Source organism: Pezoporus flaviventris, unplaced genomic scaffold (assembly GCF_033815535.1).
Source record: "Pezoporus flaviventris isolate CSIRO_AGI_PZ_B2104156 unplaced genomic scaffold, CSIRO_AGI_Pfla_v1 ptg000036l, whole genome shotgun sequence".
In the NCBI taxonomy this organism is placed as follows: Eukaryota; Metazoa; Chordata; class Aves; order Psittaciformes; family Psittacidae; genus Pezoporus; species Pezoporus flaviventris.
Genome location: NW_026892584.1, coordinates 3764691 through 3783475, shown reverse-complemented (window position 1 = coordinate 3783475; position 18785 = coordinate 3764691). Strand labels below are relative to the sequence as shown.

General features: G+C 38.2%; 2 protein-coding genes across 12 annotated transcripts in view; one reads left to right on the top strand and one right to left on the bottom strand.

Annotated features, from left to right (window-relative positions):
* BMAL1 (basic helix-loop-helix ARNT like 1) overlaps nucleotides 1–1145 on the top strand; it is a 46873-nt gene extending 45728 nt beyond the window's left edge. For all 6 annotated transcript variants that reach the window (XM_061462887.1, XM_061462886.1, XM_061462891.1 and 3 more), the window contains one exon: nucleotides 436–1145. In XM_061462887.1, coding sequence (XP_061318871.1) covers nucleotides 436–596 — 161 coding nt within the window. In that variant the 3' untranslated portion in view covers nucleotides 597–1145. The remainder of the gene's footprint in view (nucleotides 1–435) is intronic.
* Nucleotides 1146–1454: 309 nt separating this feature from the next.
* BTBD10 (BTB domain containing 10) overlaps nucleotides 1455–18785 on the bottom strand; it is a 32810-nt gene continuing 15479 nt past the window's right edge. For 4 of the 6 annotated variants that reach the window (XM_061462894.1, XM_061462897.1, XM_061462895.1 and 1 more), the window contains 7 exons: nucleotides 10962–11155; nucleotides 10016–10301; nucleotides 7643–7745; nucleotides 6826–6946; nucleotides 5529–5726; nucleotides 4013–4123; nucleotides 1455–2561 (listed from right to left, as the gene is read on the bottom strand). In XM_061462894.1, the coding sequence (XP_061318878.1) occupies nucleotides 2251–2561; nucleotides 4013–4123; nucleotides 5529–5726; nucleotides 6826–6946; nucleotides 7643–7745; nucleotides 10016–10301; nucleotides 10962–11155 (1324 nt within the window). In that variant the 3' untranslated portion in view covers nucleotides 1455–2250. Of the gene's footprint in view, nucleotides 2562–4012; nucleotides 4124–5528; nucleotides 5727–6825; nucleotides 6947–7642; nucleotides 7746–10015; nucleotides 10302–10961; nucleotides 11156–16862; nucleotides 17019–17058; nucleotides 17190–18785 lie in introns of those variants that run through there. The other 2 variants (XM_061462898.1, XM_061462893.1) reach the window with 2 other exon arrangements.

Below are 18785 nucleotides of genomic sequence, written 5' to 3'. Positions count from 1 at the left end.
CACTGTTTGCCTGGCAGTCTGTTTTGCTGCTTACTTCATGTTGTAATTTGGTTTAAGACAGTACTTACAAGCCTCTCTTCTCTTGCTGAATCAGTGTGAATTAACTGAACTCCTTACCTGCTTTTATGACTGCTTTTAAACAACTGAAGACAAGGAGAAAGGCTAGGCCAAAACCTAGAGGCTGATCTAGACTGAATTTTGAGGTATAGCATATGAGGTCATCCATGTACAGATCATTTCTGAGGAGAGACCTAGCCTCTGTCACCCAGGCATTGGTGGTATCCTTAGAACTTCAGCAACCTGGATATCAAACAGATTAGTACTCCCAATATAGCTGAGCCTGTTCAGATACTCTTACTTCAAGTCATATGGCAAGTGCCTGCAGCAAGTGAATAACCCTGAACTTGTGGTAACTTATTGTATTTACGGTTCCAGGGGAGAATTCTCATATAGGCATTGATATGATTGACAACGATCAAGGATCAAGCAGCCCTAGCAACGATGAAGCAGCAATGGCAGTAATCATGAGCCTTCTTGAAGCAGACGCAGGCCTTGGTGGCCCTGTGGACTTCAGCGACTTGCCATGGCCCTTGTAAATGATGCACCTGCCTCCAAAATCCAAATATCAAAGTGCATTTACTGGTGGAGTTCTACAGTCTGTGAAACTTGTTTGACTGAGCAGCTTTTATGTATGAATTTCATAAGAGCTGTATCGGAATGCAACTCATCCTACCATGTGTAACTTCAGACAACGTGGAATAACCTGCTCCAGTGTTCTGTGTTGATTTGGTTAGCCGTGTATAGCTTGCAATACTTGTATATTTTGGATTCTGTTGTTTGAAATTTTTTTTAAATCACTGTGCAACTCACTGGCATCAGTGGTAGCTTTTATATGCAAATGACCATTTCAGATGTATGGTGTGTTTTTACACTGCAAAACAGTCCCCATGTGGATATTTCTTATACTAATTGTACCATAAAGCTGTTTATTCTTTCTTGTAAGAATCCTTTACTATAAATATTGTTAAAGTGTAATGTATTAGACAGTTAAATATTTTTAAAATAAATGTTTCCCTTGTTCTAAGATGGAGCATTTACTTTAATAAATAAATTTCATAAAACTCTGCTGATGGTGCATGCTAGAAGCAGTCAGTATTTATGATTTCTTTAGCTTTGGGGGAAGAAGGAAGACAACCAATGCCTTACATACACTGACACCATTTTTGCCACAACAGTAAGTTTCAAGAGGAGCTATTGTTACCTACTCCTAGGTTCAAGTTTGTACTTGGAAAAACACAACAGTAAGGTAGGTTAAGATAGCCTGACATGACCAGATTCCTCTTGAAAAAACAAGTATTTAACTTAGTACTGACCACCCTTCTCCAAGGAAAGAAAAGCAGCTACTTTCAGAATTCATCTGTATACTTTATCTCAGTCACAGATAATTCAAATCCTTTAAAATAATGGAAACTTTATTTGCATGAAAAACTTTTGTTTACAATCATTAATAAATGAAGAATGAACCATCTGCATTTTCCTATTTCATGACACTTATGAAAACTGTATTAAATAAATAGTTGTGAACAGATTAAGTAAGGCAAAATTTAAGATAAAGCCCCTATCCATTGTTCACAAGTTCTGAACATGGCTCACGCTGCAAACAAGTGAAAAAATTCACTGAAGAACTTTGAGTTTAACAAGATGTTGCATGGGTAATTGAATCATGTCCTCAATCCAAAAACCCAATAGTAAGTAGTTTTGTGCTCAACCATTTAAAATAAAAGGGTCAACCTATTCAGAGCAAAACTATTTACAGTTAATACTTTTGATAGAAGCACTTTGTTAGTATTGTGCAACACGTTTATAAAAAATGGCTTCAAATTCCATTTATCAACCATTTATAAAGTGCTACTATCAATTCCAATTCTGCATTCTAACCCTGTGTAACAACAGCCACTGGCATCCCATTGCTTCTGATGGGCTTCAGAGTGAGGACAGTCCAGCATACAAATCACCAATGTCACAAACCTACTGGTAAACACATACATGTATGTAACTGCAACCCCAGGATGTTTGGTCTGTACTCTTTCAAAAACAATTGGGCACTCCCTTTGGTCTTTTCAAAGGTCCACACTGCAATATCCTAAACACTGTTACACAATGGAAAAAAAAACTGGAATTGCAGTGTAGTGTGAGTCAAGTACAGAGTTGCTTTAAAGTAGCATGCTTTTGTTCTGTTACGAGTCTCGATCAGGGCAGGGGGTTTTGTCCCTCAGGATCCATCTCACTGTTACTAGGTGGAGGATGAATAGGCAGAATATCCAGCTCATCTACTTGGGGGGTAGGATGCATTACTACAAGCTGGTCCTGGGGTATATCTGCAGCTGCTGCAGCTAGATTTGTAATAGATTTGCTCTTCACACACTGGAAGTCAACATGCCGACTCTTCCCTTCCTCCTTCTCCCATGACATCCGAATGAACGGTCTTTGGACATAGTTGTAAATCACCTCCGGCCTTCCGCCTGGTCGCTTTTTCACCTTCTCTTTGTACGTGGGGTAACCTAAGGAACCAAGCACAGCAGACATTAACATCTCCTGCACTGTTCAGGTCAGAGGGCTCTTTTACAAAAAGGCAACAGGTAGAGGCACAGTGAAGATAAGCAGTTGTCACCATCACCACCCTGAATGGAAACAGATGCTATGTGTTCTTAATATTGTCTATGCAAGGAGAGCACACAGTCAGCAGTTCAGCTACCAAATTGTAAAGGGAAGAGACTACAGTGCTGTCAACAGTGAATACACTGTCATCAGGCAACTCTTCCAAGCTTCACAGGCAAAGCTACTTGCTCCTTCCTGAAGCCAAAAGCAGCTGGCTGTTTCTAAAACACTATGACCTGGAAAACAGGAAATGAGATCTCAGAAGCAGAGACAGCATCACTCCAAACAGTTTAAGTTCCCTAGCACAACCCTACCACATTCCTTCCAGCTCCCCCAAATGATGGAAATGCATAGTTTCAGACCAGCTATTGATTCTGGTTATGCTGTCTGTGATCAAGTCATTGCCCTCCTCTGCTTAAGCAGCAATTTTCATTACTAGAAAGTTATGTATTATTACAGGGCACTAGCACTATAGTTTAGTCAAACAGTTCTTCATCTAAAACAAGGAATGCCAGCAAAAATCTGCTATTAGCCAGCATTACACATACCACCAGCTCTTTCTTAGCCAAACAGCATGTCCATCTGTTTGAACAAACTTATTTTAGAAATCACAAGTGGTTAAAAGCGTTTGCTTTTGGTTGTCAAATCACAAATGTAACTATGACGACTTAGTGAGTGAATGATAAGAAACCTTGCAAATGGTAAAGGCTGGCTTTTAAAATATTTGGGTCAACACTCAGAAGCAAAATGAAATGCAAAGAAATCCAGTTAAAAAAAAAAAAATGAAATCTAAGACTACTTAATGTAGCTGTCTTTTGCAAAGCCAGAGCCAAGATTTTACAAGATTTACAATAATTTACAAGATGTTCATTTCAGATTAGTATTTCTTTGCACTCCAATGGTCCATTTGATAGTTTCACATTTCCTGAAAGAAAATATTTACTTAACACACATTTCCAGCCCTGGAAAGGACACTAGATTAATAACAGAATACACAGAGCTGTAAAAATGCTACTTTAAATAAAGGAGAGGAGATTTTGCATGAAAACTAGAGGGCAAATGGCACAAGCTGCAAGCTGTAAGTCGGCAGAAAGCAGTCAAGTCTCTGCAAATAGCCTAGCAGCTAGGCACATCTTGTAGACCTGCCTGTAATCTTGTAGACAAGCTTGTAATCAGGTTTTCTATAGCTGGACCGGTTGTTGCTGGTACCACTCCCCTCTGGACATTTTATCACCTAAATACAATATCGAGGACAACACTAGCCCTTATTGTTTTCAACTGCAGAGAAAATCAAATTGGAGGTGCTGCAGACCTCCTTCTCTAAAGAGCTGTGTGCAAGCAATGCCCCTCTTACCTTCAATGCCCAGTCGGATCTTCTTGAGCCCCCTTTCCTTCAGAACTGATTTAGCCACATCTCTATTTTCAATATATTTGAAGAATCTATACAACTTCGTGCTGTAAATAACTAAAAATACATTTTAATGAGGAAAAAAAATGTATTCAAAGATTAAACATGTAGTTTTAAAACCACAAAGGTTTATCTTTTTCACTGTTCTGCTTTACTCTCATATTTCTATTTCAGAATAAGGAGAAAGACTTGAGAACTTGAGAAAAATGGCTGAGCACACTGTGAAATGGGTCAGTTGCGCAAGACCTTCCCTCTATCAATTTAGTCTGGTTTACAGACTTAGGTTGGGGTTGGGATTTTTTTGAGGAGTGGGTTTGGGGATTTTGATGTTAGATTTAGGAATGTAATAGAACAATTCACAGGGCAAACCACAGTGAGAGTATTACCAATCCCACCTCCACAAAAAAAAAAAAATTCTTATTTTTCTTTTTTTTTCTGGAATTCCTGCAGACATTAAGAAAAAAACCTTTCCATTCTGCTTGCCATTATGTAAGAGATCTACAAATCACTTTCAGAAAACCCAGACCTGCGAAGCAGAACAAGAGGGACACCTTTAACATTTAAATTATAGCACCTTAAAAGAAGGGACTGAAAAGTATAAATGTAAGAGGTGTCTAACTAACTATGGGTAGGATCAATTATGTGTTTATGTCTTTGAGACATAAAGGTCCTAGAAACCTGAGCTGATTACGTTACTACATTGGAACAGCCATATTTGATCGATATTCGCATGCATCCTCCTTTCTTTAGAAAGAGCTGCAGGTTTGTACCCTCCAAAAACGTAAGGGTTGTTTTTTTTCAATTAGTGTTTAAAAAACAAACCCAAAAGCCAAACCCATGCACACACACACAAATAAAACCACAATACAACACAAAAAAACCACCACCACCAAAATATCCCAAACCCACCCAACAAGAAAAACTGTAATATTTTGAAGAGACTTCTAGGAAGATTTGGTATGGCTGGAGTATAAGCAGTATCTCAAGCTCCCACATGCCCCCAGAAAACGCTGAATTTCAAGTTTTCACACTGAAGGAACATTTTCAGCTACAAGGACAGTGTTGATGCAAGGCAGGGCACTCCTTCCACAGGTACTTTAACTGATTTATGTACCAAAATATTAACAGTTAACAGACACCTCCCCTCAAAACACCCTTCTAGTTGCTCTCCAATGGTAAACATGACTCCTATCCATTTTTCTCATGAAGTTCTGTATAAAAATATCTCCTTCCCCCTCACTGACAGACAAAACCTTAATAATAAATATTAACACACAGGATATGCCTCTGAAGCAGAATGTTCAGCAGAACTATCTAAACTAAGAGGATTTTTTTTTTGTGAGTCATTAGGATGTTGTAAAGACTTTGATAACAGCACTTATGTACAAAACGGTTAAATCAGCACATTTACTGCTACCTCTACCACAGCATGGCTTGGGGGAAACAATGAAAACAAACTTACTTTGTGAATACTCCTCTCCCATTTGTGGGGGATACTCTTCATCCCAGTCAACAACATCATCATCTGTCAGCACAACAATGTGGCACTCCCTCTCACCACTTTGGGCACTGGCTACCATTAATGGGAGAATCATTTCTTCTAGATAAAATTCAAATTGTTTGCGAGCACCATCATTTGACAACTCATGCATGAGAGCACCTGGAATGACATTTTAAGCATAGGCACATTTGAAAGCTTGGTAAAAAAACTGAAGGCAGGAATAAGAAAGCAGTTGTGTTCATTTAGCAGGATTCACTGCAGACTGCTGTAAAGACACTTAGACTATTAGTTTGTATAAGATCAGAACTTTTTCCAAATGTTTACCAGAAGTTCAAACTAATAGAGCTGTCCCACAGATACTAACATAATGTTGGGCAGTCAGAGGAGTGACTTCAAGGAGAGCTCTTTTGTGTTTTACTACTGCTAAACATTTGTCGATTGTGTAAGACTCCTCCCAGGCTTCCCCAAAGAAACACGATTTAAGCCAGTTGCTGATACAGTAGAGCATGCAACCCACTTTTCGTAAGTGGTAGCTTAAAAACAAAGCCTCTCAAAACCCTCACAGCATGAGCTGCTAAATCCTTCTACTCAGGACAAAGTACATGGAGTGCATGACTCTGCAGGCAGCACGCCGAGAGCCTGCAGCACTGCAGTGATGGCACAGGTGCCCCACACGGATCTCATAGCTGGAATGCCACAGCTTGGCCCTGGGCTCTGTGCTCTGCAAACATGAGATCATACCAATCAGAGGCAGGCCAGGTCATTTAAACACTGGCCAAAGCTCTGGCTGTGCTCAGGGCAGGAACAAGCTGAAGAGACACTACACGCTGGGAACCATGGTGAACCATACACCATCAACAAAGCTCTGCTGCTTTTGCTGGCAACACAACTCACTTAAACTGTGAGCTGAATAAATTATCCTGTCATCTGCAAAAAAAGATACTACTTAATGTTTCTGTATCTGCACTGCAAATGCATCAGCAGAATTTAAGCATCCCACAGAGCTGACCACAGCAGAAAAATACCTGAATATCAGATCCTGAAATATCAGAAACATTATTTTTCAAAAAGAGTACGCCCACTGTCTCTATGGCTTAATTGTATAAGAGAGAAAAAAAGGATGGATTTTGCTCATGTAGCATCAGCCATGTTCCTTACCTCAATAAATGATACCATTTGGAATTAACACCCCCACCCCTGCATATTTGCTTAAGTTAGTTTATATAATTCAAATTATTTTAATAAATTCTGTACTTACTGAGATCTCTGCATTTAATAGTACTATACTCAAAAGAAATACAGAGATAGTCACATGCTTCTCTCAGTTCGGGAATAGATATCCCATCAGGACAGCGTATCACTCCAGTCTTGTAGTAATCCTACAGTAATGAAGCAAACAAAGCACACTTCAAAATTCACAGACAAACATTTTGGCATTTCATTTACAACGCTTTCTACATAAGCAAACCCCATAAAATGTAAAGGAGCAACATATGTTAAACTTGGTGAGTTACACTGTCCTCAAATGTATCAATTTTCTGAGCTGCTTTCAAGAGCAACGAGCTCTGGTTAAAATAAGTGACAGCTATTAATACTGATCATTTTGGTGCACGTATACTGTCTTTTAGCTATAATTCACGCAGCTGTTGCTATTCTGATTCTACTGACAAAGCACTACCGCAGCTCTACTTCTTTGTGTAGACATGGCACATTTTCTTTTAAGACTGAAGTTTGCCTTTTTCCTGCTACCTGCAGTAAATTAATTTCCAGTACTCATTTCATCTAATTTCAGCATCAAAAGGGCTGAATACATCTGAACTAGATGCACAAGATAAATTTATGGTAGGCAGTAGTTTTATGGCTCATTTCCTGCATGCCTTCTCTCTCCCTGGCTTTCACATGCACATACCCAGAAAACCTAGGGGTGGTTTTTGTATCAAACCTCATTTCTCCTCTAGGCAATACAGAAGAACAGTATTCCATCCACAAAGTCCAGATATACAAGAACTCCTAAATCAAGAGGTTATACCTCTTAATACTCCTAGTTCTTGTCCTAAAGAGTACCGAAAACTCACCAAAATAGCACGAAACACAGTGGAACCAATTCCTTCAGCAACCTCATACTCTCCTTTTTCATTAGGACGTGTAAAGTTATGTTCTCTGCCTGATCCAAACATCCTGCTCAAGAATAGAAGTAATGTGGTTAGATTTCCTTACTATTATTTTCTCTTGTCTTATTCTGGAAAGTAAAGTCTGAAAAATTGTACTGAAATGGCAAGGAAAACCCAGCCTATTCTAGCTCATACGCTCAGTTTGGTTTACGTTTAGCAAGACTTCTAGAAAATAGCAAGATAGTGTAACTCAGGAAACTAGTTTTATTCTTCAACCTTAACTTGCTAATATCTTTTAATCAAAACAAAAGTTAGACCAGGCCATTTCTTGCCAGTGCCAAAGGTGGGGGAAACCCAAAACAAATCATTTTTGGCATTTGTAGGGTAATGTAGCAGGAAAAAAGTGTTTTCCTGTTGTTAAACTGTCATTATTTAAAGACATTCAAGCTAATTTAGGAAACAGAATCTAGGTTAAGGTCCATGCAACTTGCTTCAATTTCATTTATAAGATTCATTTAATTCAAAAACTAAAATAACATTCTGAAAGAAGATACCCATACTTACTGGTAGCATGCGTTTCTCCCTGCTAGGACAAAAATGAAGTTACACTAAGAGGAAAACTACAAGTATTTTCCAAAAATTTCCCAAACTTTTTAAAACACCTCTGACTCAGAATTACACCATATGTTTACAAAAAGTATTGCCACCTATCCTTGGTTTTATTTACAAATACAGCCCAATGGCAAAGCTTTGCTTTCACACACAAAACCCAGAGAAACACGAGCTGGCGTACTGCACCTATTTATAATGGACAAAGTAACTTTTTTCACCAAATGATTTGACATGTGTTTTCTGACCACTCTTCATGATAAGAAGTAATATTTAGGAAAAAACAGTCTATATGTAGGCCTAAGGCAAATAATACATCCTTATTATAGTTACTTTTACCTGCCAGAATATACTAGCTAAGTTGCTCCTCTTTAGTGTCCTGTGAACTGACATTGGGAGAAAGTGGGTTTACAAATAACTAGCCTTTTAGAACTGTATTTCTGTAACTTTATTAACCTACTTTTGAATTAGCAGAAGATAAAATAAGCTTGTTCCTTGAACCAATCCCACAGGGAGAATAACTCAGCATTGCACACACACACACAAAAAAAAAAAATCTAGTGCATTAGGCAGCGCCATTTACTCTGAGGCTGGGCATGGAAAAGAAAACTATTTTGCCATGTAACTTCACACCGATACCCTCCCAGTTAGGTAGCCTGACCATTTACATATATCTGTGTACTATACATATATAAATGCCTCACATCACTGATTTAATTCTACTGATTATTACTTCTATTTATTTCCCTTTACAGTCTACATAGAAGCATTTTTTGCTTTCTCTATAACTCTTCCCTGACTTTTCACAAAATAGGGAACCAAGGTACTATTTATCCCACACAGTGGTGATTGAAACAAAGCAGAAATTGTTTAATCATATTTGCTACCTGTACCTTGGCAAATAGCTTTATATATGTGTATTTTAATTATTATATTGTCATGGACTGAGAAGCAGCTACATTTTAGTGAAAAAGCCAAATCCAAAGTGACACAGACATAAACCTTCATTTCTTCCTTGCCACAGGTTTGCAAGCAGTGCTCTCTACATTTGGACAATGCAAAACCAGCCAGTATTTGAGCAAGTAAATCAAGGCATCTCTTCCCACCAAGTAAACATGTTAAATATGCTGCTCATTATAGTTTCTACAGAACACATTACATATTGCGGACTTTCATTCAACTACCGACCATTTTGAGTGTTAGGTATCTTTGTCGAAGATGTTCTGATCTGTTATACTGTTTGACATTTCCCTGTCCAAAAACATGTCAGAAGATAAATGTACTAAGCTGGAGTGTTGTCAGGGTAGGCACATTAAGCAAAATAAATTCCTTCAATGTTCTCCTCCTTGCTATTTTGAAATAAACTATATATACTACTACTTTGTTTTATAAAGGAACTAGCTTGAAAAACAAGGGATGGAATGAGGCAGACAATACAAAAGCAATGCCCAGCAAGGCAGAAGGAAATTAGTACATCATGAAATGTTAATTTACTTATGAACTCTTTTGTCTCTTGGTAATAGACATCTATTGGTAATCTGCCAAATACAGAGAACTAATAGCCTGATTTTTACTTCAACACCTTTGCAAACTGGTAACATTAGGCGTTCACAGCTCAGCTGTAGCAATGACTTCAACAGCTATTTAAACAGTGTTATTATCTACAAAGCATTTATGGCTCTTTTTTATACAGTTAGAGATCAAAGGTAAAAAAAAAAAGATACAAACCTGCCCAACATTGTATTAGGTTGTGCAGTAAAGATAGAAGGATCTACAACAAATCTGGTGTTATCCACTATGAGCGTTACCCGTTCAGAAGTTCTTAGATTCCGAGCTCCCTCTTTTCCATTTTCATACACAAACACCATTTCCCCACTAGTCTTGCAGCTCCCATCTGAACTCGACTGGCTACTGTTTCTGCTGCTGTTCCCCATACTAATAACAGAACCATTAGGGGAAGTCTTCTGAGGACGAGGGCTGCTTGGCTGAGATGAACTGTGATCCTTTTCTCGATCTTAAGTGTGAATGACGTGGGAAGGAGAAAAAAACCAGGAAATAAAATTATAGATCCATATAAGCTTTATACACTTTATATCTTTCTAGGCACAAAATGTGGCAACTTTTTAAGTACAAGTTCTGTCAATTACATCTATCCTAGTTAAAGAAACCTTCAGAGATAACTGTCCATATATGAGAACCTGAAGTTTCTACCATTCAGACAAAGCCACCTCACCTCCCCAAAGTCTTTATCAGAAAAAAAATAGCATTCTAGCACTGAAAAAGCAACTCGACATTATACAGAAGCTATGCATTGCAGTTGGCGTTAGTTCAAACAAACCAACCAACTTTTGTCACAAAAAAAAAAGTGAAGTGCTTCCTATATTTCCAGTCACCTAAACCCTACCAAGTAAAGAGGAAGTGTTTAGTCAATTATCTTCTTAAAAAAATTAGACTGTTCTTGTGACTTGAACCAAAACCATCATGTAGGAATACATACTGCAGATGAAGAAAAAGTTATGACCTATCAAAGAGGAGTAAGTCCAGCCCAGGGCACACGTAAAAAAAATCTCTGTATTGTGTCATCAACAAATAACGTTCTTCATTCTATTCTTTTAACAAAACATTAGTCAAGTTTAAGAATTTTAATACAGAAATTCTATAGATCTGAACACACCAGAATGATATTGTCTTGTTGGTGAAGTAACATTCCTGATGCATGGAGTGAGCTGCGATTCTGCTCTTTCATGGGATGAGTCACGAGATCTGTCACTTGATCTGCGTCTGTCCCTTGATCTCTCATGTCCGCCACTTGCACCATGGAGGCTCATTTTTGTGTAGTCTATTCCTTTAGCAATACGAGATGAGGTGCTGAAAACATAGAGAAGTGTTCAGCATTTAAAAATTTTAGAAACATTATACATAAAAATTTTAAAAGACATTCACGCTCCATGTACATGCTTTGAGATCAATATTATCCACCACCATTTTCTCTGCTGTACTTTTGTTTATATTTACAAACATGAACAATGATTTGGAACATTAAGTAGCAAGAATTATCTGTTATAGCTGTGTGATCTACAGAGACGCTGCCTGATCTGCTGAGCCTGCACAGCTAAGCATTTTATTTTGATTCTGTTAAATTAAAGGATCTAATTAAACCATGAAATTAAAAGTTAGGGGTCCATTTTTCTAATGAAAATCCTTTTGGAAAACCCTTCTCAGAGGACAGGCTTTTAGTACTGATTTGCCTTATTTTGCAACTTGATCTTTACAGAGGTGGCCAGCCTTAAACCAGTTGATACATCAAGACACAACAACTAAGGGTTTATTTCTGCACATTGTCTTTTACATTTCAGTTACTCTTAGGAGGAGCAATAGTAAAGCACCACAAGTTAGAGTGCAAGCATATGAACTACATTACTAAAGTCAAGACCTATAGCACTCAAGTAACAAGTAGGACACTTGTTCTGAACTAGCAAATCTTAATATAATAGTTTCAGATACTTTTTTTTAGACTGTTACATTACATTGCTTAAATCAAGCTACTGATTACATTTTGCAATTAATTATTAAACCTATCAATGTAACCAGGCAGATCCAGTGCTCTCAAACTATGTAAAAATTAAATATCAACTTGTAATAGTTATTGTTGAATTTTTCAAAAAATAAATACTTATAACTTTTATTTTTATTCTTTAAACCAAAAATTTTTGATTCAGGACAGCACAGGAATATCTGTGTCCTTGAACCCCCACTGGAATGGCTAAATCAGTTCCTTTGCTATTTGTCTTTCAATGGTGCGCATGACAACACTCCTTACCTATGAGTTTAACTGAAGAACTTTCCAAAAGCCTCAGGCACTGGATAACTGAGACAGACGCCTGCACAGCTACAAGGTCTGACAAAGAGGGGACAGAATTTCCCACAGGAGCCTCAATGGCCTACTTGCTTGCAGCTTGCAAATCCCACAGTTTATACCAAGAGACCTTAAATATGACTGCTAGGTATGCTTTAGGATTTGAGAATACAAAGAAGTAAGCGTAATGACCTAAGAAAAACACAACAAATTTTTAAAACCTGTACAAACAAGTTGAGCAGAATGTCTTCTTTTTGAGTTGCTTAGAAGTAATGAAAAAAATAAATAGCAACTATTCAGAAAAGTGAACACCATGTATATATGACAGGTTGCAGCTTCAGGTTTGTGGAACCGATGAGAAGAGGAGCTTAAATCAGAACAAAAAAGGCTACGATAGATCTTATGCAGTTTACATTGGCACAAAATAAGTATTAGCACAATGCAAAGAGTAGGAAATACACCTCTTAGCTAAGGAAAAAACACTTCCCCCCACCCTATTTGAATGAGGGAAGGACAGTGTATCCTATAAAGCAGAAGTATGGTGCAGAGAAAATCTACTGCAATACTGTTTCCTGCCAAGCTTAAAATATACTGCAATAAGACATGCATCTTTAGGATGTGAAGTCAGGCAAAGTTCCATGGAATAAGGTATAAGAACTGCAAGCCTTGCTAATGGCTGGAAATACTCAGATTCAGAGTCCAAGAATAAAGATGATCCAACTACTTTCATCAAAAGGAAATAGAATTTTCCTCAGACCTTACAATGCAGTTGTGAATGTGTTGAGATATATGGCATTTCAGCATGACTCACATGTCTCCTTACTTGTTTTACTTCTCTATTAGAGAAAGGTAAATTCTGTATTATCAAAGTGAAATATGCAAAAGTTAGCAAGAGTGAGACCTGCATAACTCCCTTTCAAGAACATCAACTTATAGGAAAACCCTTTCACCTTTTCTTATATATACATATATATGCACAAAAATCATAACTGTTTTTATAGATACAAAATATGCCCACAAATTATCAGAAATGTAAAAAGGAAATGTGGATTACAACCTGTAATTAAAATCTGACTTGAAGACAAAGTCTGACCCTGTTTATACATTATGATATTCATTACTACTGCAGCTAAACTTCCTCAGAAATGGTCAAACTTAAAGAAAAAAAAAATAAAACCCCTTCTGTATCCCATCTGTGCATTTATATTTGTGCATTATGGTATAACCAACTATCCTACAGAGAGTAGGTGGGTGAGTGAGGATATGTGTGGAGTACTCACAGCAGTCCTGTGACAAAGTATGCATCTCAGTAAATCCTAATAAAACCCCATGTGATGTGGCCTTTGTTAAAGCAGCACTTTGATCCCAGCCCTGATAATACTTCTAGCCATGCTGTTAGAACCAGAGTTTTGCAGGTACCACATTCTGTAGTATCAAAATGCATGACTCACTATTTCTCAATAGCTAAAGCACTCTAGTTGCTTTAAATAAGGGAAACACACTAGAAAACGAAAGTGAACCTTCGTAAGGATATGCAGGCTGATCATGCATTTTGCAGAGCAGACATGAATTACCTCTTATCAGAGAAGGCAATTAAAATGTAATTCTTCATCCAAAAAAATTCTGAAGCCACCTTACCCTCTAAACAGTGATTCAGAGTTCACACTGAAGTAGGGCAAACACTAGTTAATAATATCTTTACAGGAGTTGAGAAAAACAGGTGCTACAGGAAGTAACACTGACTCAGCTGGCATCATACTTCCTCCTTAATCATGTCTTAATAAAGGACTAAACATTCCTGGCACAACTCTTTCACCTATGCTTTCCCAGTATCAGAACTGGGGTTACTTTTGCCTTGGTATGTACAGTCAACACACCAGGGAGGACAGGGGCAGCGTGCCTCCCCTCCCACTGCCAGCCATATCTGTCCCTTTGGAGCACCGACACAAGAACCATCAATTCAGCACATCGTGCTATGACAGAGGCTGAGGTTGCCAGCTGGAGGACAACGACAGGATCCCGACATATTAAATCAATCGTTTCTGAAGCAGAGATATCAGTAAATAATTTCAAGGACTTGTTCAGATTGCAGCTGGCCACACCATTCATTTGCTTGCTTTTTGGACTTTCTTCCCTTTAATATACAGATAAATGCTAAATGTGAGAATGGCACATTATCTCTTAGCCAGAAGATTAAAGATTAAAGCCAAAATGGCAAAGATTTCTGAGAATTCGAGCAGTTTGGCTTGAGACAGCACCATCTGAATCATAAATCTTCACTCACCTTAATAACAGTAATCTAAAATGTCAATCTTAAATCTTATTACTGTTGAGTCACAGTGCACAAAAAAAACCACAAACAAAACCAACAAAAACCCACCAAAAAACACAACTTCCCTTGAGCTGCTGGATATATACCTGACAAAATCGGAAGTTCCATTTGTTCAACAGCACATGTACTCAGATAAATGACTCCACTGAAATACAATTTGGCTCTATAACAAACAAGACAACTAAAATTAGTTTAAATCCAAACAAAGAGAAGATAAAGAGGTAGAATCTAGCTGTCAGAAAAGACAGTCACTGGCTCTACCCTGCAATACTTGACTAGCAGAACACTGAGCTACTCTTACCAGTTAGGCTGAAAGAACTACATCTGTGGCCAGTACATATGAAAGACAACCAGTGGTTTACATTTTCCTGTACAGAGGCTTTAGAAGAAGTCACAAGTGTTAAAAAAAAAACAAAAAAAAACAAAAAAACAAAACCAATAAACAAAACCATGCAAACAAAACCCCGACAAAAAACCCCACCAGAACTACCAAATATTTTCGCTTTTTTAGCTAGAACTTATTAATAGTATTTTTTCCCCTCTAACAAAGCCACTGGGGACAAGCTGCTGTTTCTGCAGGGAAATACAAAAACAAAAAACCAGCCTTCACTCCACAGCAGCAATGTGTGAAACTACAAACCTGTCCCCAGTGATGCAGACAAGCCAAACTGGCGTTCACTAGGGAGTTCCACCATTGTGTCGATGCATCCACCTACCTACACCAATGGAAAGGTGACTGACAAAAGCAGAGCTGCCCCATTTCCAGAGACAGGCAAACCGTTAGAGGATACTGTGGTTCCCAGAAGCATTATACAGACCAGATAAAATACCAGTACTTCTCAAACAGCAGAGAACTGCTGATAATGAAAAGTGCCCGGAAGTCACTGGTCTCCTGTGGCACCTGGCTCCCATACTATATTCATCAGTAATTTTAGCCTACAACAGTCAATGGTGCTCTGCACAGTGCATTACCTCAAGCCTCCAAGAAAGTCATTATAGTTTCAGATCTCTATCTCACTCTGAAAAGTATCTACAATGTCAACTTTCAATTAATTTCCCAGCCGATGACTGCCAGCTGCACACTGTGCTGTGGAAGTCATGGGCACTGACTGGGGCACAACATGCAAAATTTTCTCCTGCATGCTTAATAACACATTGTATTTAATTTAAAACTCTAAGAAACAAACCCAACTTTTTAAACCTACAGCCTCATTTCCTCATTCACTAAAGCTGGAAAAAAGCCCATATGTGCAGACCATCTAGTACCCAAAAGTTTATAAAGAAAAGGTAAGAGTCTTGCTTTACCAATTACTTTCCTTCAGAAGGGAAAGGAAAAAAAAACAAAAGCCAAAACACAACCCTATGAATACTGGTATATTTAGATAATCTTCATAAATTCAATATGCAGTTTTTCCTGGCTCCAATTAGGACGCTAGCACTGCACCCATTCAAGAACTTTAAGCCAATGATAGAATTTATTCCCCCCCCTCAGTCAGGGATCAAGAAAGCTCTGCCTTTTAAAGAAAAGGCCACTTCCCTTTACAAAGAAGCTGTCTCACAAAGAAAACCAAATAAGCTCAAGGCTTTATTAAAGCAAACCTATTTAATATGATGTAAAGGAGGAAAAAGAGTACCATTCAAAATGGCACACTTGTCATACTGGTATGCTTCCTATTTCTGCAATTAGGGAAGAGCTGTTCCTAAAAAAATGTAAATGCTCTTCAATTTAAATGATGCTTTGGAGTCATTTGTGGAAGGAGAGCTTCAGTTTGTCTTTATACATAACAACATACTGCTCTGAATAGATTACTAATGATTAAAATAATTCTACTGCCAAAACAATTAGCATGTATTCCAATACAAAAATTTCTTGTGCATCCTACTGAATACTGCCAATAAATATCCTGGTTTTATAAAACTAGCTCGTTTACACAGAATTATGGTGCTAAACCAATATACTTATTACCTCCCAAAGTCACCCTAAAACCTGATCTAAATTAAAAGAAATCAGGGTGGAATACTAAGGTTTTTACTATTTTTTTCTCTCTTTACCTTCCAAAACTTCTCCTCTTAAAATATAAACTTACATCAAAATCCTTTCCTAGGATGGTTCACATAATCAACACTTTGTAGAATAGGGATATAGAGCTTTATCTATACACTAAGTTACAGATAAAATGCTGTAAGGTTTTAGAAGAAATCTGTTCTACTCAAATTGCTAGGACTTACACAATGACAACGCTTATGTCCCTCTTCCTCCCCCTGAAGTCTGTTCTTTGTCAGCAGACATTTCAATTGACCAGTGCACACAAAGGACAGTACTTTTCCTTTTCCTCATTCTTCTCCTGAATAATGCCCACAGATTAATCCTGTTAACAGATACGCACCTTCCTCTTGTATCTATCAGGGAGGAAACATAAAAGCATGGAAATAATTTTGAAATCAGAGCACAAAGGAATTCTGTTCCTTCCAAAAAGGCAGCTTTGAAAGCCAGATCAGCATCCTTTGGCATTACTTAAGTTCAGCATATTTGATATTTCCATCATTTCTTCAGTAGTTCACTGCACCATCAGCGAGCCTTACTTTTTCCTCCATCATCTTCCCCTCAAGGATAAGAGATTGTAGCTATACGGTCCATTAAGTGTTCAAAGACGCAAACCCCCTCTAGATATTAATTCAATTCCTCACAGTCACTGATTCAGCCATGCGTAGTGCAATACTGACGTCTGACCTCGCAGCCTCCTGTGAGCTGAATTCATACTTGCCGTTTCCCCATCTCTAAGCAGCCATTGGGTACCACAATTGACAGGCAGGGTGGGGAGCGTGCGAGAGCAGAGCTGCTTGCTACCGTGCCAAGTACCATCTGCGAAGCTATTTCTAGTCCTCCTGCCAGCTTGTCAGGTTTTAGCACACAAACACCACATCTGAAAAGGTTATTGCTAACCTTCTCTTGTCACATCACTCGTTTGTGTTAATGATTATCCAAGACACACAAATCCATGCAAGTTTCAGAGGACAGTTAATTTGTTCCTGTAAAGTCTGCCTGGGTTACTATTTAAAATTAATTCACCTTGCACAAAGTTCATAAGGAGGTACAACAATAGCCTTTCGAGAACAAGGCAGCACAGCCTCCATTTTTTTTTTTTATCTACAGGCATCCCTTTTCCAGCAAGTCTAAGCCAGGAAGAAAAAACCCTACTATGCGTTGTGACAATAAATATCAGAAATCAGTTCACCAAGTCCTGATGTAGTACATCTTCACATCAATAGATCATCAAAAGCTTGTCAAGTCAAGCCCATGGAGCACAATGCATGTGTCAGAATGAAATTTTCTAAAGTTTCTTTTTTTTCTTTGGGGGAGGATAAGTAAGCATCATGCTACAGCTTTTTTTAAATTATTCTTTTTAGAATGTCTGTAGGCTGTTTTAAGGAGCCACTGTACACTGGAGAAATAGCTTAAAAGCAACTCTTACAATAAATAAAAATCAAGATGTCATAAGTGGTAGAGTGGAGGAAATTAAGATATGATGAAATCTGAAGGAATAAGAGGGATTGTTCAGCAAAAGACTGCTGTTGTAAAGAGGAAGTTAGTGAGAGATGTGATTAAAAAGACAGGAGAGCAGTGGCATTCTAAATTGAAGTCAGCTCTTCAGATGTGGAAAGAAAATTTCTGCTCACACAATTTCAACTGCCTGAGCCAATGTATTTTCTCCTATTTTTAGGGTCTTGTGAGGGTTCACACAACCACCCACCCCCATGCCCTTGGACAAAATAACCACTCCAGTCTTGTAAGCCTTTTATTCCCTTCAAAACATGCTATGGAAGACATGGCTATGATAAGCTATATATAGGCTTTTCCAGCATAATGCTTTCTTTCTCAGGCTTTTTTTTCTTTTTTTGCCTCCAATAGAACAATCCCCCAGCAACAAGAAAGTGGAAGTGCACCTAGTTTTTTTCAGCACTGGTTCCCTATATGTGGTCTTTTCTCCATAGCAGAATAAGAACATTTTGTTCTCCTTTACTCCTATTTCAAGTACAAATAACATGCCATGGGTGGATTAGCTCTCTGTTCCTATAAAACTACCCTCAGGCCAGGACATGCATCCATCAAAATCTTGTAGAACCACAGCCCAGCAGCCACGCTTAACTTGGGCTTCATCTCCAGTAAGAAAGCCCTCAGAAAGAATTCTCCGATTTATTTGGGGACTGCTACAGATCTTTCGTCAGCTCAACACAGCAACTCTGTGAACACTTGCCTGCTCCAAAATCTTAAATATTCACATAATTCTGGTCTTCAGTGGGTGCGCTGA